This window comes from Zootermopsis nevadensis, unplaced genomic scaffold, assembly GCF_977971745.1.
Source record: "Zootermopsis nevadensis isolate Lab colony 2312 unplaced genomic scaffold, Znev_1.0 Znev_ptg000025l, whole genome shotgun sequence".
NCBI lineage: Eukaryota > Metazoa > Arthropoda > Insecta > Blattodea > Termopsidae > Zootermopsis > Zootermopsis nevadensis.
The window spans coordinates 8785452-8811648 of NW_028259157.1; the positions used below are offsets into that span (position 1 = coordinate 8785452).

The 26197-nt window shown below is 35.6% G+C and overlaps 2 protein-coding genes across 12 annotated transcripts; both read left to right on the top strand.

Moving 5' to 3' along the window:
- The first annotated feature begins 748 nt into the window (after positions 1 to 748).
- On the top strand, positions 749 to 12584 carry Rad17 (Rad17 checkpoint clamp loader component). 8 transcript variants are annotated; one of them, XM_022059437.2, is made up of 15 exons: positions 749 to 855; positions 2169 to 2267; positions 2973 to 3221; positions 3598 to 3727; positions 4984 to 5158; positions 5577 to 5693; positions 6315 to 6481; positions 6854 to 7087; positions 7195 to 7382; positions 7940 to 8076; positions 8867 to 8970; positions 9252 to 9360; positions 9704 to 9794; positions 10191 to 10321; positions 12443 to 12584. In XM_022059437.2, the coding sequence occupies exons 2-15, from the start codon at positions 2256 to 2258 to the stop codon at positions 12474 to 12476; spliced, it is 1878 nt and encodes a 625-aa protein (XP_021915129.1). In that variant the 5' UTR covers positions 749 to 855; positions 2169 to 2255; the 3' UTR covers positions 12477 to 12584. The 8 variants fall into 8 exon arrangements, with proteins under 8 accessions (XP_021915129.1, XP_021915131.1, XP_021915138.1 ...); XM_022059436.2 differs by having other exon boundaries at positions 781 to 949; XM_022059441.2 differs by lacking the exon at positions 12443 to 12584 and adding an exon at positions 11151 to 11523 and having other exon boundaries at positions 790 to 949.
- Positions 12531 to 24512, top strand: LOC110827612 (solute carrier family 41 member 1). 4 transcript variants are annotated; one of them, XM_022059450.2, is made up of 10 exons: positions 12531 to 12657; positions 15401 to 15675; positions 16344 to 16523; positions 17537 to 17681; positions 18744 to 18890; positions 19127 to 19274; positions 21439 to 21644; positions 22132 to 22280; positions 22479 to 22669; positions 22891 to 24512. In XM_022059450.2, exons 1-9 carry the CDS (start codon positions 12648 to 12650, stop codon positions 22656 to 22658), a joined length of 1440 nt encoding a protein of 479 aa, XP_021915142.1. In that variant the 5' UTR covers positions 12531 to 12647; the 3' UTR covers positions 22659 to 22669; positions 22891 to 24512. The 4 variants fall into 4 exon arrangements, with proteins under 4 accessions (XP_021915142.1, XP_021915141.1, XP_021915143.1 ...); XM_022059449.2 differs by lacking the exon at positions 12531 to 12657 and adding an exon at positions 12973 to 13925; XM_022059451.2 differs by lacking the exon at positions 12531 to 12657 and adding an exon at positions 12973 to 13925 and having other exon boundaries at positions 22533 to 22669.
- The last annotated feature ends 1685 nt before the right edge of the window (positions 24513 to 26197 follow it).

Below are 26197 nucleotides of genomic sequence, written 5' to 3' on the forward strand. Positions count from 1 at the left end.
ATGATTACCCTGACCCCAGACAATAAAAGGATTTCACAAAATTGTTATCAAAGCATATTTATGAATACTAATATTTTTAATGAAATATGAAGAGCATCAAAACACTTCCTATAAATGGATGAAAATATGTTGAATGCATATTTATCTGACTAGATGAGTGTTACTTTCTTCCCATTGTTTAGACACTTTCTTAGCAGAAATAAAGTCTAGGCAAAGATGTCCCACTTTGCAAGCCTTCCTTTCAACACTCCCTCACCTTGCCACTCCTATGCCAACACAGTTCCTCAACTGGGGCACTTCTTCATTGACCAAATAGCATAATGGCAAGGCTGAAAGTGAAGGACCTTATTCTTGCATTTTGTGACATCACTTTTACATTAAACGAATTGCCTTCGTTTATCATTCTGTTATATTTCAGGTTCTCATGGCAGAAAAAGATGTTGGTCTTCTGGGCTGTAACACTATGTGAACTTGAGAGATAATGTTTTGGAGAAACGCGCTGCCTCTTTCATGGCAGAAGCCTACATAGCATTATAACCTGGAAAATAAACGTTGACAACTGTGCATGTTTAAATTTTAGCCGAATCCTGTCTTTGCTAAGTTTAATTTACAAAATAAATGCCTCTATTCCCAACCCCCCCCCCCCCTCCTAATATGCCAACTAAAGTGCTTTGTTGGAATTTACTATAAGCCGCTAGTAGGTGGCAGGAGAATACATTTTCACTGATATTATAAATACCATGGATCACAATTATGAGGGCAGAAGACTAACGTCTTGTGCATACGTCGTTTTTTTATCTGTGGTGACATCGCTGTGTCCCCGCGCATGGCCACAGTTTAAATTTGTTCAATATGGTATGAAATTCTCAGTTACTATTTTCTACGTATTATGAATACTAGTCCGTAAATTTGAAACCTAATTGTAAGATCTATTAGAGTGTCATTGCAGGTAAATACCATTGCTAATCACATGCACTGTGTGGTACAATGTGGAATTTTTCACTTGGATGTAGTGGTCGGAACTACATATTTGAATTGATTTCGATGTATAGGATGCAGATATAGTTTTGTATTTATTTATATAAGGTGAACAAAAATTACTTTGAATTCAGAAGTGTGAATTATTCTAACAGTTCTTTACGATCGAGTTGTTGACTTTTTTAACATAACCTCTTAACAGCTGCTCATATAAATAACTGTCTTCTGGGATGCTGCGCCGTGTTGTCTGGTAGACGTTTACCGACGTTTCAGAGGTGTCTTCTGCCTCCATAATCAGGGCAATGGAGGCAGCAAGCATCTCTGAAACTTCGATCAGACTGCATGGTGCAGCATCCAAGAAGACAGCCATCTTCACACTCAATGCCATGAGAACCTAGATGCTCTTGACTTTCTATCAAAAGAATCAAGGACAGTTGTAGCAGAGAAACATAAATGTAGAGATACTGGAAGAAGAATAAAGCACAGGTAGTAAAGTCGCTATAACTTGGAATTGTTTACTCTGTTGGGAAGTGGGGTTTAGAATGTGACAGCATAGAAGGTAAGAAAATAAAGACCAACATGAAAAGAAATGTAAGTAAGACAGCAAGATAGGCTAAGGTTATGGAGAATTACAAATTGTGGGACATGAGATTGACATGAATACTTTGTGATTGAGCATACTGAGACTGTTCATGTTCATGAGATCCTGACTTTTTTTTAGTCCATTTGGACTAAGCTGGAATAACATGAAAACAGGTCATGACCCCTTCCACATCCTTTCCAGTTTGCTGTTGACATTCATCCCACCATTAAACTCTGTACAACCTACACCGTTGAAAATTTATCATTAAGTAATCTGAGAATTAGTCAATATGCAAATTTAAAATAACATGATTTTGGATTATTCATTATTTCATCTTCCAAGTGCTGGTAAGAAGGATTATATGCAAATTAAACTATGTAGCTCATTGTTGCAGTATATGTTTACTTCGCCATAGTTAGAATACATATTATGAGTATTTGAAGCTGTAATGGGAGCCTTTTGGCTTTTGTTACTAATATATGTTGTATAACCATCTGTTAGCATTCCCTGTAAAACAGTAAGCCTCCCTAATGTACTGAAATTCTGACACTTGGAAATTGTATATATTGTAGTTGCAGACTTTAATGAATGTTTTTCATTCTGGCAGGACCAAGGTTTTTTATAGATAGAGATTGAGTTCGTTAATACCAACATATTTATAATACATTAACTTTGTCAAGATTGTTGGAATGCTATGGCTTTTAAGGTAAGTAAAATTTTGTAAACATTTTTTTAATTCATACAGAGAAGTAGAGTTGTTTTAAAAATTTATCTCTAAATATTTCTTAATATTATATCCCTTTTTTTCTATTTTTGAACAACATGGTTTATTTATGTATGATATGAAGCTTTCAAGTTGATTCAGTGTAATGAATTTTTCTCGGGCTGCTAGCTGTGTAAGGTGGTTGAATGGATAAAACGCCAATGTTTTGAGAACCATCTTTGTCCTCGTCCTCAGGGTACTGAAGTTCAACTTCAGTACCCTAAAGATGGTTCTCAAAACCACCTGACATGGTTAGTAGCCCAAGAAGAATTGATTAAACGTGGTTTATTCATTTATGTTATTAAAAGCTGATTAATTATCTGTTTATTTGGAAATATAAACTGGCATTTCTGTATTCGATGTAAATAAAAGGCAATGAGGAATTACTGGCCAGTGATGTGAGAGCAATAAAATATCCCTCCTTTGAGGATATACTCTTAATGAAGTATGTACTGTGTATAATTGGGATGGAAACTACAAAGATTGTACATTAGAAATTTTAAAGCATATCATGAGATAGCTAATATAGAAAGCAAATCGGTCATGCTTATTCCACTGCTAATAGTTCAAAATGTCTGAGAAGTCTATTGAATCACTGCTAAGTATTCTTCAGGCCAGTTAATAAGGCATTTTATTCTATCTTTGTAGTCAGACTGGATATCATCCTGCTTTGATAACGGTGGATCAAGTGAAGAGATTGACATTGATGCCAAAAAAATGGAGCCATACAGAGATGAGGTTCCAAGAATTAATTATATTCATACAATAGGAAAAAATATGACAAAGGACTGGTTGAAAGAGTATGCTCCAAAGACTCCTTCTGATCTTGTTGTTCAGAAACCCAAACTGGATCAATTAAACTCATGGCTGCAGAAAGCAAGTAAAGTAGTTGGAGAGGTAAGGTGGCATTCTTTATTTCTGTGTTTTACTGTTTCCTATACTAGGTATGGAAGATTTATATTAAGGGTATATTTTAACTTTTTAGGATACAACAAATAATAAGTTTAGTTAACTCCTGTATTTTTATGACAACAGAGGTTAACAATACTATGCCAACATTTCCTCTATACTCTTACAACCAGCATGGATGTACATGTGTATTCTTTGAGGTTGGGGATTTTGGCCTACAAGATGTGTGGTTATTTAAGCCTTCAGATCTGTTATATGGGCTTTACTATGTTACTGAAATTCTCCATATGATGGTTCACATTTCAACCTCTGCTTTTATTGTGTCTATTCATATCTGAAACAGTTCAGTGTTTTTCTTTATTAGGCTTCCATCCTGCTAATTACTGGACCACCTGGAGTTGGCAAGAGTACAGCTTTGAAAGTACTTGCTTCTGTACAAAAAATTCATTCAATTGAATGGGAGACACCACTGGACATTGATAGTTCAGAATTAGGTATGTAAAAGCTCTATATTCATGTACTTTTTTCTGTACCATCTTAGTCCTTTGCAATCCATTGATCATATCTTAGACCTATTGGCAGTCATGTACCATTGAGTGTAGTTGGTTTGAGATTAAACCATTTATGATCCAGGGGTATAAGTAATTGGTTACCAAGTGAATGGTCAGTGATTCTAGCTCCTGCAGGAGAATTTGTGTATTTCTCCCTGCCATGAAGTCCAGAAAAAATTTCTAGAACCTACCCAGCCTCTGATCAAGATGTACCATTGACTTGGGTGTAAAGTTTTCCATTTTGTATAATCTAGTGCTAAGATTGGCATATATATTTGGAACTCAGTTTTTTTGTATGAGATATGTATTGTGTATGGATTACATATACATTCCTCCTAACATTAGTTTATTTATAGTAGTATATTATTCAGACATGTGTTAGACATGAATTGTTTACTGAGCTTATTGATGTTATTTCTTATGAATCTTACTCATCCACCATTATTGGCACTGCTGCATAATTCCATTCTCCCACTTTGGCCTTTGTGGTCTCCATATTTCCAGGACTTTTATTAATAGCTACAGAACATGATAAATGTACAGATACCTGTGAATTATACACATTATTGTCTGCCTTCATGTAAATATGGCATCAAGATGTGACTTACAGGTTGCTGTTGTGAAAAGAACATCATGATATTGTGAGGTCAGAATTTTTCCATCAACATCAAATTTGATAGAACAGTGGGGCTCTTGAGGCCTGGACATGACCTTTACTATTTATAATGCATTATCATGTGATGTATACATTTTAATCCAAAATATTAGGTGAAGTTAGAAGTAACTGAGTACAAGTAATTATGGTACATTCATCACTGACTAATTTAAACTTCCAGTCACCAGTTTCTAGTTTCATTTAATGTGTCTCTTTAAAAAAATTAAATTAAAAATTAGAAGCAATTTTGTTGTGTGAGAAATGTGTACAGATATAATCAAAATCTAACATACTTGGTTGGTATGGTTTTCAAAAATGAGGGAAGATAAATTAAACCTTTTTTTATTTTGGTTAGATTTTACTATAATAATGCCATACAGTAATCTTGAAGGTGAAAATAGACTGAATAGATGAGTGTATTGGATGGACAGATTAATAGATGTCTAAGGGTCATATTTTTGATACCATACTACATAGCTCTTCTAATTTAGCTCCACATTTTGTTAAGAAGATAATTTTGTCCCATTGTAAATGTATACTGCAGCTGGCTCCAGAAATTTCATGCAGTCTCAAGCAAGCAAGTTTGAAGCATTTCTAATGAATAGCAGCCGATATAGTTCAGTTTTGGAAACTGGAAAGGACATGAAGAAATTAATTATAGTGAAGGAATTCCCTAATGTATTTGCGCTACATCCCAACCTATTCCAGGATATCCTAAGGTTAGTATGGTAGTTGTAAGCAAAGATGTTTAAGGTGTGCAAGTAAATACAGTTAAATATTGTTGCATTGAACATGAACAGATCTCAGATTTCTATTTGCAAATACAGAAATTTAATAAAATGAAAATTTGTCTTTCTTTCTTTTTTTCTTTCTTTAGGTGTGTGTGTGTGTGAGAGAATGGAATTTTTGGATTTATGGGGCATTAAGCTGTACCATATTTAGCTTGCACTGCTCACAAAGGCAATTTCAACTCTGGCTAGTGATTGCATAAGTTTTGTCACATTTTTCATTTTAATGGTTTTCCATTTGCATTGAGATTCAGATGTATTAAATTTCATTCATTTCTGTATACCTTTTTTTTTGTTTGTTTGTTATGATAGTTACTTCTTCCAGTATGAATGGTTTCCATTTCTATAGGAGATACCGTGTCATGGGAAGAGTACCAATCGTGTTTTCATTACCTGACCAAGCAGAAGGAAGTGGAGGGATGTTCCCAAAGCAGTTCCTGGAAGAACTAAATGTTCAGCAGATAAGGTATGTGACCAGTTTTCCTTTTGTTCCTCATAACTAGAACTGTAAAGTTCAGATATTTAAGATTGAGAAAGTCACAAGCAGCGGACCCAGTTTACTTCAGGGATACGGCAGTGGCTGTTCGAGCGTACATTATGTTGAAGACCATGGGTTGTCAGGCATATAGTTGTATGTCACAGCAGGAGACAGTTAACTCCTCTGATATGTCATGAAATATCTACCAGACTGTACAGCACTACATTTCATAAGACAGACATTTTCATACTTGTCACCATGAGAACCTGAAGTTCCATCAAAACAATCCTAATTTTAATTAAAATGTAGATATTATCCAACCACTTATTTTAACTTTGAAATACTAAAAGCCTAAATGTTTAGAAAAAATTAGTGATGTGCTAAAGTTTTCCATCTTATTTTGCTTTAAACTTTTACACCATATTACCAGGTTTATTATTTTAGTCACATGTTTTCATTGTAGTTACACTTTCAATCCACCCCTCCATTATGCATTTATAATGCCCCATAAAATTCTCCTTCAAAGACGCATGAAATATATATAAGGTACCACTCTTTCTTTTCATTTAAAATAACAATAAAAAATCTCTTAATAGTTTATTTTTTCAGTTTCAATAAAGTGCCCAACAAGTCAGTTATGAAAGCTTTGAAAAGGATCTGTACATTGAATAAAGATTCCAGTGCTCCTTCTGCTGATGTTCTGGAGAAAATTGTTGAAAGTGTGCATGGTGACATCAGAAGTGCTATATTACAACTTCATTATGAGTTTGTTCACGGTAAGTAATGTTGACATTTTCATTATTTTGGATACTGTGTCTTGTGTAAGTGAAAAATTTTAAGAAGGTTACAGTGAAAACCGACTAATTGACAGAAGCTGTTAAATAATTAATAACAGAAAGCTTCCATACTTTTACATCTACTAACCTAGCCCAAGTATCTCACTGTTAAATTTTCTGCATTTAAATTTTCCTGTTGTTTATTGTCCAACTCTGTTGCCCCCACACACAAGAAACATTGAAATATGAGTCGTAAAAACCTTCTATTGTTATTGCTCCATGAAAATGAATTTGCACACTACAAAATATTTTCTGAAGATTTGTGAGGCATTTACTTGTTATACTCTACAGGCTAATGCTGTGTGTTTGCAGATAAATGTGAAACTATAAAGCACCACAATATACTCTCATCTGGACAAGTGTCTCACAAACAAAGGAGTAGCAAAACCAAGCCTGCCACATCTACAAGAGGAAGTAACAAAAAATCTAGTAAAATAAGCAAGAAACGGTTTAATGTAAATAGAACATTCCATGACTTTGAAGTTTTTTATAAAGACGTACAGCTTCCTATTTTCCAAAGAGTTGGAAGATTGTTGTATCCAAAAAGTAAGTTTTTTTTATTTCTTTTGTAAACATTATTGATCTGTCCTGTTGTAAAACTGTATTGTTGAATTCCCTAGCAAGCTACTTAGTGCAGCATTATTTATTTACAGTATCACAAGAAGATGCTAAATTTCTTACCCATGATCCAGAGGAAATAGTCGACCAAACACTTTCTCATCCTGGAAGATTATTTCACATGGTACTTGAAAATTACTTGAAAGTTTTCAGAGATATGAATGATTGCTGTCGTGCCATTCATTATTCCAGTGATGCTGATTCCATGATGTCAGAGTTTCGAGTGAGTACTGAATAAATTAGCAACTTTCTCTACAGTGGTATATAATTTTAAATCTAGCAGTATTAAAAAAATTCATAAGTTTTAGTGGAATAAAAATTGAGAAAACATTAATTTTTAATCCATGGATTCAAAATTAAGTTAACCAATTCAACTTAGAGCAGTTGGGCAGATCTCAGTGTAACTCTGTGGTATCTCATAGTTTAATACCTTTAGTATATGATGCTTAGAGATGCAGCAGACTACTGGATGCTCTTGGGTGTGGCTTTCTATCAACAGAAAATTTAAAATGTGACCCTTAGCATGATGTCTAGACCACTGACCCTTTCAGGTCTTTTTAAATATTCTGATATTTATTTATTTCAAAAGTTTTGTGTATATAGTATAAATAAATATTAAAACGACTAGAATGCTACAGTATAAGATTTTTTATAATATGTTTATGTGCCAGAATTAAACTTCACAGAGAAACAGCGGCACTAGTATTTCAGAGTTCAAAGGTATCCCTTCATGAAATGTTTGCACAGAATATTAACAACAGCCATGAACTCCCATTTCAGGAACGAGAATTGACCTTACCAATGGCATTGTCAACAATGGTAAGAGGTTTTATGACATGTAAATCGACAGTGAATAGGAAGTGGACTCCTTTAACAAATCAGGAATATAGTTCAGTGAGACAGAGGACAAGAGCTATGTAAGTAGCTTCTTACATTTACTATCTTGGTAATGTGCTTGACTCACTTGCACTAAGCACTTACAGAGAGTCTTGAGTCAGATTTCCTGACGTAAGTTCTTATGAATGCCAGAAAAGTACTTTTAAATATTTAACAACTACTTGAAATTGACAGAAAAATGTTGTGATCTTGTAACCTTTGACAATATGTTCATTCAAAATAAAGTGATGGTGCCTAAGCATCCTTCCATGAAAAATGTATAGGGACATGGAGGCAAAGTTCCATACATTCTTTACTTTGACACCGATTTAACATTGAAAGCACTTTATTTCTGGAGAACCAGTTCCAGATACCCATTTGATGTGAGGATGGTTGGAACCTAGAATCATTGCACACATCTGCCCAGTTATTTCACTGATTTATCTGTCATCACTCATATTCATACACAAAACATTTGATAAAATTAGGGGTCTGTGTGTGTTCCAAAATATTTTATAATGTGCAAATGCAATATTCTCATGGAACTAATTTTGGAAGAACCTAACTTCTTGAAAAAATGACTGGTGATGAAACTTCAGTCTTCCAGTGTGGCAGTGACAATTCTCACTGAAGGTTAGTGACAACAAATCTTTTTATAGAAACAATCAGCTTGTCAGACCTCAGATATAACCAATGCAATTTACGTAGTATTATTTTTATCAAGAAACAATTGTAACTAGTCACTGTGATTATATTTTTATCTAGAGGAAAACATGGTTGCTCTAAGTAATGTCCTTAAAACATTATTGCATAATGGTTGTTTGTTTTCAGGAGAGAACGAGTAATAGATACAGATCCCAAATACACAATGATGCCTCGGGATGCTGCCATGGATATACTGCCCATTATTCATTCTGGATTATACCCAAGATTAGGTATAGTGTGACCTTGTTGATGCTTTTGCCACTATTAGTGCATGGTATAACTATGGATAGTTTCTAACTTATAATAAAAATACATCAGATTTACCAAATTTGTATGCATATATTTTTTAAAATTCGTATTTTATGGACTCACATTTTGATAAAGTTTAAAAATGCGATCCATCTACAAAAGGAATAGTGTATTTTGTTCTTGAAATGGTAGTTTCAATTTACTATAAGATGTTAGTATACTACATAATTTAATCATCTATTTCACTTTCTTTTGTTTGTAGTTTCATATCCATGTGCAGATGAAATGTGCAACACCTCAGATGATGAAGATGAACTGGGTAGACCAGCCGAAGGAAGCACAAACTTACAGCAGACTCTGTTTGCAGCACTGTAAGTTTTGGTTGATGTCCATTAAATGTTTTAGCAAAATAAACCAATTTAGTAATAACATTTATATAAGTAAGTAAATGCACATAGGGACCAAATATGACAGTGCAGTGATTAGTATCCATTTATCCATTTTTTGTGTTTGGAATGTCATACGGTTATTGCTGTGTAACATATAACCAGTGAAAAATCTACTGGTTATTTATATTAAATTAAGAGTAGTAACCATCATAAGCAGTTGGCAGAAATGAAGGAATGTATATAGAACAAGACTTTTGTGAGATTTGAGGTTTACATGGCCATAAATTGCATGTGATTCACAAGTTTTTTTATATATTATTTACAGAGATCCAGTTTCTGAAATTCAGGTTTCATCAAGCAAAAGTTTACCAGTAGGGAAGTCACAGGCAAAGAATACAAAGGATGAAGAAGAAATGGCAAGTATGTTGCAACATGATGTCAACACATTTTCTGCTTAATAACGGAGATAGTTATTTTGAAAATTATTACCGTAAGTTTGTGGTTCCTACTTCTTTGCTCCATTGATTGCGCACTTTAGCACTGGAGGTATCATAGTTTGAAAGCACCTCATTTCTTAACACAGAGTTATTAAATGCCTGAATGTCAGGGTGCTGCATTTATTTTGTCTGATAATTTGGTTTTTTACATTTTCGGGGGTATGATAGAATCTCTGAAAAAGAGAGAGAAAAAATATATATATTACATATTTAAGATGACATTAAAGAAAGTAATTGTTATAATATTTATTTTTATTTAAAAATGTTGCCTCTTCCTTATCTTTTTCTTCTGTTTTTCTGTATTTATTATTGTAGGTACACTTTATGGCATTCAAGAATCTGAAAGTGATGATGAAAATAAAATTTCTGAAGAACAAATGGATGCTTGGATTGAGGATGATGCTGATTTATTTTACCATCTCAATTAAGTCCAAACCATCTTACGTGTAAGTATCTTGAATCTCATGCTTCACATTATAATTTTACTGTAAAGATATTAAATCATTCTGAAATACATGGTTAGAATTATTTAGTTGTGTGGTCAGCTATGTTCCAACCAAATCATGAACTCACGATGGCCCGAAAAGATTTTAAGTACTAGAAAGAACCAACATTTTTATGAAACACATTATCATATAAGATTTTAATTGAGGTTGTCAAAGTAAAATTTGAATTTTAAAGGGGTAAGTACAAAATGTTCAACTTTTATTGTAGTGGTTTTTAAATAGCTACAAGCAAGCCTGGTAACTGAGTGTTGTTTCAGGGCTTTAAAATTATTCACACTTTGTATTAATCATAAAAGTGGCATTATAATTTTCTGTGACATTTTACATTTTATGTTTAATCTGTAGTCCTGTGTATTTATCAGTTTAGGGATATTCTTTTCATTGGCAAAGTTTTATATGCATTACCAATGCAACTAAAACGTATGCAGGAACACAGTATTCTGTTTCTGAAATCAAATGTAATGTAGTACTTTACAGTATCTTATGAAGTTTTAAATTTGTTTCTGACCATTTCTGAATTATTAAATAAATCACTAATCCTAATATTCTTTGCAAATATTGTGGAGGAAATAAATTGAGTATATTACTGTATTTATCAAATAGAAGATGAGATTTCTCCTGATTACAGAGTTAAAAAATCAAGGGCTCTCTTGAATTTAAGTATGAATTTTGTGTGTGTGTGTGTGTGTAAATGTTTTTTTTTAAACATTTGATGGTTTTTAAATGTAATATATGCTGATATTTAAACCTTGTGGTTCTGAAAATGAAGCAAGTGAGAGAGAGGTCAGCGGTCATGAGCTACTACGAGTGTGTCTGCAGTACTATTGAAGCTATGAAGTTGTAATTTCCTACAGAGATATATCACAGTGAGGATGGTGAACCTGGGAATGTTGAAGATAGTGAATGTAAAAACTAATTTATGGGAAATGTGAAAACAATAAAACTGAGATACAAGATGCAGTTTGCCAAGAGGAAGATTGATTGGTGAAACTAAATAAAGGCCAGTTACTTCAAGGCGACAAAGAAGGAAACTGACTCAATAATGTGTTTTCAAATGTTTGTGTTCCGCAGGTTTGTTTGTTGTAATTATGAAATTAATATACTGTATAAAATAAATTTGTCTTTATAGACATGTTTGTTAATGGAGGGTCATGAGTTCATTACATTTGTGCTTACTTACTGCCACCATTATACCTATTCATTTCTTTGCTTCCTACAATGAATGTCCGTTGAATAGCCAGTAGTTTATATAATTGTGCCTTGCAAGATGGATGCCGGTAGCTGCATTCCATTTACTTCTTTATGTCTTTATTTGTTCACAAACGATACCCTCTTATGCCATCCAGATATATGTGTCAGAACATTTTGAGTTACTTATTGCCCACTAGGGTCAGACAAAAGATCTAGAGATCCACACAATAATTACTGTAGCCATGAAGTTGCAGTGATGGATTTCATTTATATGTCATGTTTGTGGTGTATATATTTAGCATAATATCCAAGAGGCCCCCCCACCAGTATTGACTGAGTATCACAAAATCGTGTATAGGTCCTGAAATTAAACAAAAGAGACTTTCTAGATCTGTGCCACATTCAACTTTTCTTATTGTCTTGCAAGCTGCCTAGAGTTGTGCACCGGGTATTGGTTGGGAAGCCTGAGGGGAAGAGACCGCTGGGGAGACCTAGACGTAGATGGGAGGATAATGTCAGGCGGGGTCTGTGGGAGATCGGAGTTGAAAGAGACTGGATTTTGTTGGCCCAGGACAGGGTGGGCTTTGGTTAATTCGGTGATGAACCTTCGGGTTCGGTAAGCCATCTAGTTTGTTAGTTAGCTTGCAAGCTGCCAGGCTGAAAATGAGGACAGTTTATTTCAGTTTTATGGTAAAAATTTTCGAGTATTTCATAATTTTCTGAAACAAATTTGATTTCCTACTTTAACTATTCACATATGATTACATATTTGCTTTAGGCAGTGACTAAGTAGGATTTGAGGATTTTAGGCAGTGACTTTTCTTTATGTTACAACAGCTGACTCATGTTTTTCCCTTTCTTTCCAAATAGAGCAGTCACTTTGGGATGTTTTCACCAGAACTGAAGACTGTTCTTCAAGACACGGCAATTAATTTGGGCAGTCTTCTGCAGGAGCAACCTTCACTACTATTCAATGTGGGCAGCAGAATTCTTTTCTTGTGGTTTGTGCCTAATAATGTGATGAAGCAACACAGAAAGTAACTTAGATGTCACATGCACAACGGGCTCGTTAGGCATGATCTCGAGTAAGCATCTCTTTATCTGCCTCTTTCGTTATGACAGAAGGTGGTACAGTCTGTCATATTGCATGGTAAACATCGTTCTTTCCTTTTGTAAATATTACCTTGTCTATACTTCAGGTCTATACACATAATTATAAAACACAAACATGACGCATTTAAACTATAATACCTTGTCTAGTTCAAGAATTAGTTGCAGTCTTGTTTCATCTGCATTGAAAATTATACTGTGTTCTTACCACAGCCAGAGTTAACTGTACAGTATACTGAGGTTTTTGTACAATTTTTCAACTTCTTTACTTATTCCTTTTGAGTGAGCATATGGCAGAGCCGTCTGTACACTTAAGTTTGAGTTTCTACGTAAAAACGAATCAACTCAATTGTACCCTACTATGTTTTCTCTGAATTAAATTTATGGCTTAGCCCATTCTTTTCTGAAAAATTAAACGTAAATTCTCTGACATTGGTCACTGTCAATCCAGACTCTTTGGAAAAAAAGAAGTAGATGGTTAACTGACCAATCTTGCCATGATTAATGGGATGTTGGAAAGTTCTGTTTGACATTTCATGTTTTTGTTCCACATGTAGGCTCAGATTAAATGGATGTTTGTAAAGGTGTTTTATGTAATAGTTAATAGCGCAGGGTAGATTTAATAAAATAAACTTTTTTTCTTTGCCCTTGTCGTCCGAAAAAAACGACCTTCAGCGTTGTGGACAAATGTCATTACTAAGGATCTATAAAAATATTTAGCTGTATACAAATTTGGGTTTGTCTGCTTCCTGAATCATGTAAGACTAGACATTTCCCTGAAATCCCAGAAAGTACAGTCATAGTTAAATTGGTGGAACTACTCCGAAGTATTGATTTCCTAAGAAAGTGTGCCAGACTGAAGGTGCGTGTGGTGTGGGTTGGTTCCCGCGGAGTACAGGGTTCGATCCTTTTATTACTCCCAGGACAGAGTTGGGAGGGGGGTGGAGCAGATGATCGCATGAATGTGACTGGAGGAGATGAGCAAACCTGCCCTGCCCTGCTCTATCGATCTTACAGCCCCAGTTCGTAACTAGGATGAATCGGATTTCTACACCTGCCGTAGAAACTGTAGATAATTCGCAAACCAAGTAAGCCAGTCACGTCAGCATTTACTCAACGCTCACACTTAACACCCCAATTGTGGTGATAAAACAGTTTGCGTCTGGTTTGAAGTCCTAAGCTGAGACTATGGAGGAAATACGTCTGTTGGACGTGGGTCCATCTCCAACCCCTTCCTCCCGAGGTAAGTTTCATACACGATTTCAGTCGTGTAGACCAGTGTTTGTAAACGGTTGTCCTTGAGTAGAGTAGATTCTTTCTTTATATTTTGATGCTGTAAGCTTTTATCTATCACATTGTTACTTCCATATTGAAGTAAAAACATCATGAAGAAGTTACAGTTTCCGTCTATTTTTTAGTTAGTCGTTCTGTTTAATCAGAATGAGAAAATTTTAGGGAGGGGATCCGCGGTACCAGAAACTGTGCAGACAGAAGGCAGGTTATGATATGTGGTTTGACCTGTTCTGCTGTATTTTACATTGAACTTCTTTTTATTTGGTGTAACAGTTATTTCTGTATTTTCTTTGCGAAATTCTGACACCGGCGGCGGATACGTTTTGCGTTGCTTTGCATGGAAACAAGTATTCGCAGGTTCGTCGACGGCCTAGGTGTCATAATTTCGTTTCGATTAATTTGGATTTATTTACGAGTCTGGTAGTACAAAATCGCGTTGTATGGCCGTTGTTTTCCAGAAGAGATGAGTGTGGTGAGGTTACTTTTATGCAATACGCATAGAGACCATAAGTCAAAGATATTTACTCTTGGCTTAATGTGGACGTTATCTTACAGTGGTAACATGGTGCCAGTTTGGTGCTTTCGTGAGTTAAGACATGCAGGAAATTAAATGCAAAAATAGAACAGTCATTGATGTAGAAAGAAGACGTGTATTTATGAAAAGTTTATTTAAGGGCGCTCATTCAATAGCCCAGACTGTATAGCGTCGAGAAGACATGTAACTTATGCTCATTTTGTCTTAAATTTGGCATGCCACACCATGAGATTATGTTCGTCTAAAAATGATAACCAGTTGTACGACTTCCGGTCTGTCACGTGCGTGAACTGTCACGTAGTGGACCGTGGGATAAGATTCGGCAATATCCTCAAGAATTTCGTGTGTCGTGAAAAATTCATGACGAGAGCGGAAGAATTGTTAATTATTTCATCTACTTTCGGCGTGTGTGTGTGTATGATCCGAAATATGAGAAAATCTCTATCCAAGACCTGTTTGAAGAAAAGGAGGAACACTTGCAAAATTGCATAGCCCTAAGCTTCATGGGATACATTACTTGGCAAGGATTTTGAAGTCTTTCTTTTCCTCCTTCCATTGTATATGAATCCTATGTTTTACCAGTCTTACTGAACATTCAGTGGATATTGGAGATGCTTTGTCTTAAAGTACAAGTGGGATGAGTATGAAGCTGACCACATACTTACTTTGTTATATCTTCACTAAATTGTTCCATTGGGTACATTTAAATGATTTGTATTAGTGCTAGTAACCTCACTTAACAGTTCTGATCCCAGTCACAAAAGTGTATTGACATGAAAATTTAGCTTAAGTAGTTATACAGTACATTTTTATGGAATCAAAACCACATAGTGATATTTACTCCAAGAACACACTATTATGAAGCTGTGGTAACTTTTTTCTGCGTACAGATGAGGGAGGGGAGGTGGAGCCTCTAGATGACAAGCAGTCGTCTTCTGTGCTGACAGATGTAGCTGTTGCCCCAGCCCCTGCTGTGGAAGACTCAACTTTACCTGATGTTGTGAAGAAGCTAGCTCCTACATCCAACGTTACAGAACACTGCAACATTGATTCTGTCACACCCTGTGCTGAGACACACTTAAGTATTGGATGTCAGGTTGTGGCACCATTTTTCATTGCTGGAATGGGCATGGTTGGAGCAGGTTTCTACCTGGATCATGTTCAAGTAAGTCTCCTAAAGCAGCCGCGGACATGACAATAATATCATTTCTTTATAGAGATTTCTGCTTTTAATCTTTTATTTGTGGTTATCAGCAGATGTTATACAAATACATGAGCCACCATTTTGCTATTGATAAATATTGACTTCCCATCCTCCTAGCCAACCACTCACTCACACATTCACTCATTTATTTATTCCTTCATCGATTAATTTGTTCATTCATTCAAGGCATTTCCCACATTTTATCGAACCCGAAGGTTTGTTACCATGTTCACAAGAGCCTACCCCTGAACCAGATGATTCCAGTCTACACCCTTCCACCGTTTCTCTAAGAACTGTTTTAATATTATTTGCCCATCTATACCTGGATCTTCTGAGTAGTCGCTTCTCTTCGGGCTTTCCGTTCAATGTTTTATACACATTCCGCTCCACCCATCTCATTAGGATAATCAATGAAAGATGAAGTGGGAAAGTTGCATATACTGGGGAGATAAAAAATGCATTTACAATTTTAGTTGGAAAGGCTGAAGAGAAGGGATTACTTGCATGGCCGAGGCATGAATGGGATGACAGTTTCTTGTGTAGCAAAATATATAAAGAGTGGTCCATAAAATGTGCCATGTTTGTTTTTCTGTTTGTTTTTAAGTACATTGTTCTTTTCCTTATTCTAGGATTGGGAAGTTTTTATAAAAGTGCCTGAAATCATCATCCTAGTACCATCACTCCTAGGGCTAAAGGGAAACTTAGAAATGACACTAGCATCAAGGTTGTCAACAGAAGCCAATTTAGGACATATGGATGACTCAAAGGAACAATGGAGCATGATCATAGGAAATTTAACACTAGTACAGGTATTTTATAATGAAAGGTTACATCACTGCTATATGCAAGTTACAAAGAACCCAGTTACAATTAAACATATAATGTGAACTCTTATTATATTTCTCATAGTAGTGAGTAATAATAATAATAATCCGTGGCGTACAGCCCTCTGAGAGCCAAAGCCGACTAGCTTGACTGCTGGCCTCACGTTCACATGCCTAAGCAGAGGTGAACGATCATCCGACCAGATACAGGGTGACATGTGGTCAGCACAACGAACCCCCCAGCCATTGCTATTTTTCATGACCAGATTACGCTACCCATCATAGCTCCCCAATTTCCTCACGATGCTGGGTTGGCACCGGTCCTATACACCGGTCGAAAATCTCATGAGAAATTTCTTTCCCCGAGACTCGAACCAGCGTGCATTCCATATCACCGGACCAAAGTACGATGCCTCAGACTGCACGGCTACGGCGCAGGACTAGTAGTGAATAAGTTTCCTTTAAAATAACTAATATTGTATATGAAGGACATAATGTTGGTAATGTCTGGCTAGTTGAACTCATCAATACTCCAGGGCAATTGACATTTATGCAAGTGTGTCTCTTATAGTATAGATTAATTCTTTATGCAGGATAACTGGATTGAAATCATTTTACTTCAGTGCTTTGTTGTAGGTTTCACAATCCACAAGCTAATTTACTGACTAGATAACTTACTAATAGATATCATCGCTAACCGACAGCCAATTAATATGTGAGTAAGGGGTTTCACTTTGATTTCTATATAATTTATATTATATCACCTCAGTTTGAGGGCATTGGTGAATTCAGTGATGAACCTTCGGGTTCTGTAAGCCATATAATTAGTTAGTTATCATCTCAGTTTAATTTTATTTGGAATGTCACAGGAGCCATGAACAAACTCAAGTTATGTGACAGATATGGGTGTAATTTTTTATACTGATTGTTAATTTTAAATTTTATTTGCAGAAACAGTTTTCAGATAACCAGTAAAAGATTTTATACCTATATTTCAGTGTCAAGCCATTGTAGTGGGATTGCTGTCTGCTGTAGTTGCTGTGGTGATGGTGGCAATAACACAACAAGAATTCAGTCTTAGCCATACATTGCTTCTATGTTCCTCTAGCATCATCACCTCATCCATAGCCAGCCTTTTGTTAGGTAATGTCACTTTATGCTGGTCTTTAAATTAAGGTTAAGCTGGATTAATAATATTGCATGTTGCCCTCAGTGGACTAGCGGTTAGCGTGCTCGTTACTGGATCCAAGGTTTTGCGGGTTCAAACTCGGCCGAGGTCGATTGATTTTTAATGGTGATAAAACTCTATAGCACAACTTCCTGCAGAGGGGATGTAAAGCCAGCGGTGTCATGTTGTAGATTTACGGCATGTAAAAGAACCTTACAAGCATGAATGAGACGTTTTGTAAGCAAAATTCAGTGGCCATTTCTCACCCATGACTCTCCTAATTCTCTACTAGATGGCTTTAGCAAACAAATATCAGGATTGAGTAGAAATTGTGCAGAGGCAGTGGTCTGGTCACTCGCTACTCACAGATGCATATTTCAAAGACCAAGAAACCTTCGAATGGAGTTGGCGAAGACCCACATGAGGTTGTAGAGCCAAGGAAGAAGAAGAATATTGCATGTTAGAGTATTTTAGTATTATAAAAGATCACTTTGAAGAGCATCTATTATTGATAGTGATATACAGTAGCACTTAATTTTCAGGAAATTGATTTGTATTGTGTACTTTGTTAATCTCAGTGTTTGGTCCAGTGGCTGCCTTTATATCTAACATAGTTTGTAGCTGCTTACTGTCTCAGTTGTTTTTCTAAACTTACATATCTGCACTAACTTAAACTTCAGTTTTACTGAATACCATGCTATAGTTAATTTCTACTCATCTCCGAAGCGTAACAAGTTTATATAATATGGTTATTTCAATGTATTTTATGTCAGAGCTAATATTTTGTGTGCATCCTGTAAAGCAATTTTCTTTGTATTTAAAAGTGCATTGAAAGCAAGTTTATAAACCATGCAGCAAAATGGGACATACCTCATTTTACTTTATAACACAGATGTGTGCAATTTATGGATAGCAATGTCAAAAGATCCTTAAATCGTTATTTGATTATAATAAATTATTACATTTTTCCTTCTAACATATTTCATTATAATAATAGTAATGTATTTACAGTGTTGTTTCTCTACTGCTGCTTTCAGGTTGTATTACTGCAGCAGTTATAGTTGTTTCTCGCTGTTTTAAGATCAATCCTGATAATGTGGCAACTCCTATTGCCGCAAGTTTAGGTGATATTACATCATTGGCTCTACTCTCATGGGTTGCCTCTATGTTGTATAATGCAAACGGTAAGATACATCAAAATATACTGTTGAATACATTAGTGGAAACTGTATAGCTTGAGAAATAAGAACTTGCTTAGTGAAACATGTAGCTTGCAGGCAAGAAAGCTATTGGTCCAAGCAAGTTATAATATTGATACATTTTTATAAATAAAAAAAAACACAAATTTTTCAGGAGCACAAATCTGAAACACCAGTTTGTATTTTTGGTAGATAATAAAAGGAGGAAATTTAATTTTCAGAAAAGTTTTCCTGGATTGCACCTATCATTATTGGTTGTTACATTCTTGCAATACCATTCTGGGTTTTTATTGCCAAGAAGAATAAATACACACACTCCGTCCTCTACACTGGTTGGACACCGGTCATACTAGCAATGTTAATTAGCACGTGAGTAAAACAGCTTATATGGTAACATGTGTCTCTTCAAGTATTTCAGTAAAAGGAAAAATATTTTATTCTTCTGCTTTTGAAACATTTTGTGATCATCTTGGAATCCAGTCCATGCCGTCTAATGACAGTCTGTATTAATTTTTTGTTATTATGGCTGATTAAACAGAAAAACAATGACAGCATTTATGTATAAACAGAAAATATAGATTGTTGAATTAAACACAGGATAATTGATTGAGTTGTGTATCTTGATTGTATGTATGCACGTGTCTTCTTGCTTATTGCTAGCTTAGGCAGCTCATTGGTAAGAAAATTGTATTTTCAGTAACTTATTTGACAAAAACAAGGTTTTCTTGGGAAATAAGTAACTTCATTATAGTTCATGACAAAGACTGCTTTTTTAGTGTTCTCAACTATAACACTGTTATATAAGTGGCTGAATAAATTTGTATTTATTACTAAAATTCTTGTGTTTAATGCTGGTTTATTTTCATCCATTTTTTTAAAGTGTGCAGAGTCTGAGCCTCCAGAATTGTTCATTGTTACAGTATTTTGTCTTGAATTTTATGCTTTACTTTTCAGTTGTCTCCATCATGTTTTAATTTAGTTTTCGCAGATTTTGGGAATCACCAGATACCTTCAGACTCTCATGTGCTTGTAGCCTGTTATTTTCTCATATCTATTTTCTAGTACAATAAATAAATTTCATGTTTTAATCTCTTGGTATCTAGCAGATCACAAAGTTTTGGAGAATCAATTTGAATTAAATTATAATCATCAGGAGAAGGAGAATTAAGTATTTTATCTTGGTGAGATTTCAGGTTCACATGGCAATAGAGATAAAGATTATCTTCTTCTAGGATGTTCATTCTGGTAGATATTGGTGTTATTTCAGAGTTAATTACCCTGATGATGGAGGCAATAAGATTCTCTGAAATATTAGCCAATATGTGCCAGACTACATGGTGCATCATCCCAGAACATAACCATCTTCAGATGTTTTAACTTGTGCTTAAAAGAAGTTTTTTTTGTAATTGAGTGTATGGAGCATCAATGGTACAAAATTTTTGTTGAAATAAGTTGTTTATAGACTATTACAGATTAATCAAATTTATAAATTAGCAAAGATTATGACACTGAAATTTAGTACAATATAACTTGCATTGTATTTGTATTCTATTACTTCTTAATATTATGGCTGTTTTTCTTTGAAAATTAACTGTTTGTTTGTCGTATGAAGAACACTTCTTTTTCATTTTCAGACTTTTGGGTTGAGAGAAGCGTATTATGGAATACAATAGTTTGTCGGTAACACTGTCTTTCCATTGAATTGTTTGCAAAGTATTCTATTGCTAGTATGGAAGAAGTTAACATTTACATAAATATATTTAAGAGTGATTGTTTGGAATTAAAAGATAGCAGTATCTTATCACATGTTTCAGTTCTCTAAGTGATAAAATGTGTATACCATCTTGCTTTATTATGCTTCATGATCATATTACCATTTTATGTTATAGTAAATACTTGCACTAAAATCAATTTCCTTTCAAGTTTCCTATGGTGTAACATAATTTTGAGGAAAGTATGTAGTTTTCTTCTGTTTGTTTGTGTGTGTATTTATTGATTCATTCTGAATTGCATATGTTATGTAGTGTTGAAAGGGAGAAGCATTGGGAATTATGAATTTGGAAGGGTACGGAAGAAAGCAGTAGCCTGTGATGTACAATCCCAGGACACCACAAAAGATCTTCTTCAAGCTGCGTGGCTTTCAGCTTTACAATTGAGATCTCTTAAAAATAAACTCAATCCGTTGACTGTTCAACTGCAGTATTCAGTGAGGTGATCTTACAAGCAGGACTCTAACCCCCTCTGGTGTTGAGAGTGTTTAAGCTCATATATCATGAATTTGGCATTCACAAATTTATGATTCTACTGTACTGTAATGTAAGTGGTAGCTACCAGTGTAGTGGTATGCATTAAGCATTCTTTATTTTATTAATTTGGCATGGTGTCCCTAATGTTGCCATTTCAAGTACAGAAACTAGTAGAGAACATGTGTTAATAGTATCTGTTCACTTTTTAGGTAACTCTGGAAATACAAGATGCTGACATGATGCTCGGAGATGGTTCGGCTAAAGCTTTAGCTCCATCCTTGCTGCAGGTTAGCTGGCCTCATCTTGGACATCTTGATGGCTAAATTTAAGGATTTGGCTGTGTACCAACCTGTCATCAATGGTGTGGGCGGAAATCTAGTCTCAGTGCAAGCCAGTCGTCTCTCCACTGAACTCCACAAAAATAATGAGTTGGGGACATTGCCCCCTGCTGCGCGTATTTGTATAAGCCCATTGGATGCCTTCTTTTCAAAACGTAAGTACTTTGATCACTTAATATTTGGGCAAAATAAATAAGCATGTGATAATATGATTTTTAAGCCATGTCAAATGCTAGTCAAACCTTAAAAAATTCTGAGAATTTCAGTGCGATGAAAATGTAGCTTGTTGTCTTCTATGTTGTGAGACATTTAGTCTAGTAGGTGGTTACCAAGACTCCTCTGGAATATTGATAATTATTTACAATGCTACATACATGATATTTGTCATAAATATGATAAACGGTCACATTTATTATGTAATTTTCCTGTGAGTCACAACCATTCTAACTTTAGAGTTTGTCACCCTATTTTATGAAATAAAATGCGGCAGTTCAGGTTGTTGGGCACAATTCAAAAACAGTTATGTCAAAAATGTATTGTCAAAATATTGATCGTTCAAGTCAAATTGTCGACCTTTTACGGTCAACAGAAAGAAAAATGAATTTTAGAAACTGGGTCAAGTTTTGTTCTCATTTGTTACAGAACAGTATGCAGTGACTGCTCAGGTGCTAATGTTGATAGTTGTGCCAGGTCATGTGATATTTGTCTATACCATCAGATTTTTCAAAGAAGGAAGTGCTTCCCCCTCAACACTCTTTGTCTCGTCCTACCTCACAGCTGCCTTGGTCCAGGTAAGGACAATCTAATGTGCTCTTCCTTGTAGGCAACGGTGTATACTAAGTTTTATTTTAACTTTATTTATGCTTTTCTGGAATTATAACAAAGAATAATGCTTTCCAGACTTCCTCGTGTTTTGTACTACTGTAAAGTGGCATAAAAAATGTCATTGTATAGCAAAAGCTGAGAATTCCCTTTTGTTCCTATTGCAGGTTGCCATTCTTTTGTATCTGGCGTATGTAATAACATATTACTTCTGGTCGCAGAATGTAGATCCAGACAACTCGACAATTCCATATTTGACTGCACTGGGTGATTTTCTGGGTGTTATGCTGTTGGGTATGACGTTTGAGTTTATTTATCTGGTTGGAGATAAACAGCTTCCAACATGAACTGAAAGAATGTGAGTTAACATTACCATTTTAGCCATACTTAATGGGTATAATCCATGAATAATCTTAATTAGTTCTTTATCGATAATTTAGTTAATTGGTTAATGGTGATATTTGAGGTTCTTATGGCAGTAAGTATGAAAATGGTTGTCTTCTAGGATGTACTCTGGGAGCATAGATTGTTCCGAAGTATTCATAAGATAAAATGTAGCATTACTGTGTTTGTTCACAGGTTAGTTAGAACACTTGGATATGTAGTGCGTCTTCACACTGGAGAGGATATATATGGAGTCAGAGGACATGAGAGCAAGAGTAGCATCCACCAAGATGGTTCACATCATGGATTCCAATTACTTCTCTTCATTGTGCATCTTCTTCATTGCTTCGAGTCTTTATTCATTTATACAGTTCTAGTCCCGCTACTGCAACAGCTACTTAATACCATAGTTTACACATATCATTCGCACTGCTGGACACAAGCCGTAAACCTCAGGTGTCAACTACCGTCATACTTTATGTTTCACTCTGATTTAAGCAAATTCTGTGCCAATAGTGACGAAGCTACAAAAATATTCTACTTGATGCGTTTGCACGAATGCTCTGTCATTAGTGTCATGCCTAATGAGCATTGTCTTAGTTGAGTAATGTACGCAATCTACAAGCTTTTAATTAAATGGAATATTTCAGTACATCGCAGTGTTCCGCAGTGCTTGCTGCCTCCATTATCAGGGTGATGAGGAGGTGGCAAGCATCAGTACTACCAGACTACATGGCACAACATAGAAGGCGGCTATCTTTATGCTTGTCAGTGTTAGAGCCTCAAATTTTATTTGTGCTTGCTTCTTCAGACAGGTCCCAGAGATGTGGATGTCAATGAGAAGAAACACGAACATCATAGAGAATCCTGGCTTTCATCAGGAACAGGGAAGTGGCTGGGAATAAATTAACAGTTGTCCATATTTCATTCTGAAGGACAGTTCATACGGCATTGAAAAACACATGACTATATTCAGTCCTATGTCCCCCCCTCCCCTTCAATCTGATAGTTTGGTCACCTGCAGTTTAAGTATTAAAATTTTAATTCTGTCTAACCAATCTGATGAGCCAGCGTAGCTCAGTCAGTAGAGTGACTGGCTATGGACTGGATGATCGGGGTTTGATCCCCGTCGGGGACAGGATTTTTCATCTAGCCTCTGCGTCCAGACCGGTTATGGGGCCCACCCGGCCCCCTATCCAATGGGTACCGGGGTCCTTTCCCGGGGTAAAGTGCGGCCGGGGCGTGACGCTGACCACTCACCCCCATCTAGTGTAGAAATCAAGAATGAGTAGGAGCTATACCATCTCTCCACCCAAGCACCTGCATGGCGTATAGTGGGACAGCTTTACTTTTACTTTTTACTAGTTAATCTGTGTAAAGTTTTCTTAAGAATCAAAATACTTTGAATGCACATTCAGTTTGTGCGCTCAGCAGTTACATTCTGCTGTCTCATAAGTACAGCAGACTCCCATTTAATCAGATTGGATGGTAAGTATATTTTCGTCGACAATCAAAGTCCCGGATAATCTGCAAAAGATTAAAGAAAAACATGCAAATGTAACAAATACATAAGTTTATCTATAGATGTGCACTACTTAAATGTTTTTAAGATTTGCCAGCTGCTTTTTAAAAAAGGATTCCAGTGGATAGTAAAAATGTTCTATTTTGAAAATTTCAGGTTTTAGCAACAGTTGATTTATGTTAATACATTAAATAATGTCATTGCTTTTTTATTTATTTTTAAACAATCTTACTTTTACAGCAGATTTTGTAAATTCATTTTTAGTTTTTGATTAAACCAGATAGACTAAAGTTAATCTGCAACCTGTTTAATTCATCCCCAGTCAATCGAGAGTCTGCTATGTTCAGTAGTGCCCATCACACTCTGACCTTTACAACGAATAGCACTGAATCCTGAACACCTGAATATTAGCATGTAAGGGAGTAAATGTTGTATGATGAGGAGTTCCATAATTTGTACTCGATGCAAATATTATTAGGGTGGTTAAATGAAGAAGGATGAGATCTGATGGGCATGTAGAGTGAATGGGGTATGATAAATATATACAAAAGCTGGAAGCTATCAATTTGAAGACCTAGTCATAGATGGGAGGATAATATTAAAATGGATCTTGTGGAAAACGGAAGGTGTGGACTGAATTCATCTTTCTCAGGATAGGGCAGTTGGCAGGTTTTTGTGGACATGATAATTAACTTTAGGGTTCCATAAACGGTAGGGAAGTGCTTGACTCTGTGAGCAACTATCACAGTCTTAAGAAGGACTCTGCTTTATGGAGTTAGTTTATCCTTTCACTATTTTGCGTTGTAATTCGTGAATGTGTCTGGCATGTTTCATCTACTTTTTGTGTTAGAAATTCTTTATACGAACTGCCGCTCTAAGGAGGTAACGTCCTTGGAGACCCGCATTTCAGGATGTGACCCTCGTGGTCGGCAGCTCTTTCGAATAAGAATGCCATAAGTTGAAACATGAAAGTAGTATTCTGGGAAATCTGTTTTAAACGGGTACCATGACACACCCAAATACACGCTTAATATCTTTGCCGTTTCTGGAACATTCTCACCAATTTATAAAACTATGTTAGGCCAACCAGGCACATGGGCCTACGCGATACGTTCTTCGGGTTTTTTTAAATCTACGGTTGGGCATGAAGGGTGCATGGGAACATGTCCACACAAAAAGCTGATCTCATACTCTGTATCTTTTTCACTGAATGCTTTACCAATAGACCGTCTGATGTCCAGTATGAAATACCATATCATATCAGCTACTACTGGATAATAATTTTTTACTATTCGTTGTGAAACTGTGAGACATAATAAAGGAACAATCATCTATAATTTCTTTGTTAAGACGGTGGCGATTAAGATTACGAAAACCCTTGATTGCAAGGATGGTGTTGATAATGATAATAATAGTCTTAAAACTGAATTCATGTCCACTGAATCAGTACATGCTCTTGTCGCTTGACGGAAATGTGTTGGAAGATGAGTTAATTGTAGGAATTTTGTAATAATGAACGCGTCAACATCTGCTGTCGTCTGGAGCCAACGGCGTGTGTGTAGGCCCTCAGTTAAGCTGTTACATTTTTGTATAATTGATACGGAGGAGTGCATTAAGTTTAATTGAAAAGGCCTATTTTCATAAAAATCATTTCAAGAACTAATGACTTAAGTTACGTATAAAAGATTCTTCTCAATATAGGAACCATTTGAAGGTCGTTTTCATTTTTGTTCCAACTTGAAATTAGGTAGCAAGACATTCATGGTAATACTGCATCAGTATTTAGATTAACATTTTGCACATAACATTATAGCACTGCTGTTTTCTGTACTACTTCTGTGTATCATCAGTTTTTCCTAACAAACCTGTAACCACTTCTGATGTTGCTGTTAATACAAGTAGGACAATAATTGGCCAAGAATATTCATTTTTGTTCTACAGAAAGGTTTTGTTGCAATGTTTCCTTCCCTGTCGTACCTA

Coding starts and splice junctions, on each gene's coding strand:
- Rad17 (XM_022059437.2), top strand. Junction 5,159..5,576: donor CTATTCCAGGATATCCTAAG/GTTAGTATGGTA, acceptor CCATTTCTATAG/GAGATACCGTGTCATGGGAA. Junction 8,971..9,251: donor TGGATTATACCCAAGATTAG/GTATAGTGTGAC, acceptor TTTTGTTTGTAG/TTTCATATCCATGTGCAGAT.
- LOC110827612 (XM_022059449.2), top strand. CDS start 13,871: ATGGAGGAAATACGTCTGTTGGACGTGGGTCCATCTCCAACCCCTTCC. Junction 18,891..19,126: donor TATGTTGTATAATGCAAACG/GTAAGATACATC, acceptor TTTAATTTTCAG/AAAAGTTTTCCTGGATTGCA. Junction 22,281..22,478: donor TCACAGCTGCCTTGGTCCAG/GTAAGGACAATC, acceptor TTCCTATTGCAG/GTTGCCATTCTTTTGTATCT.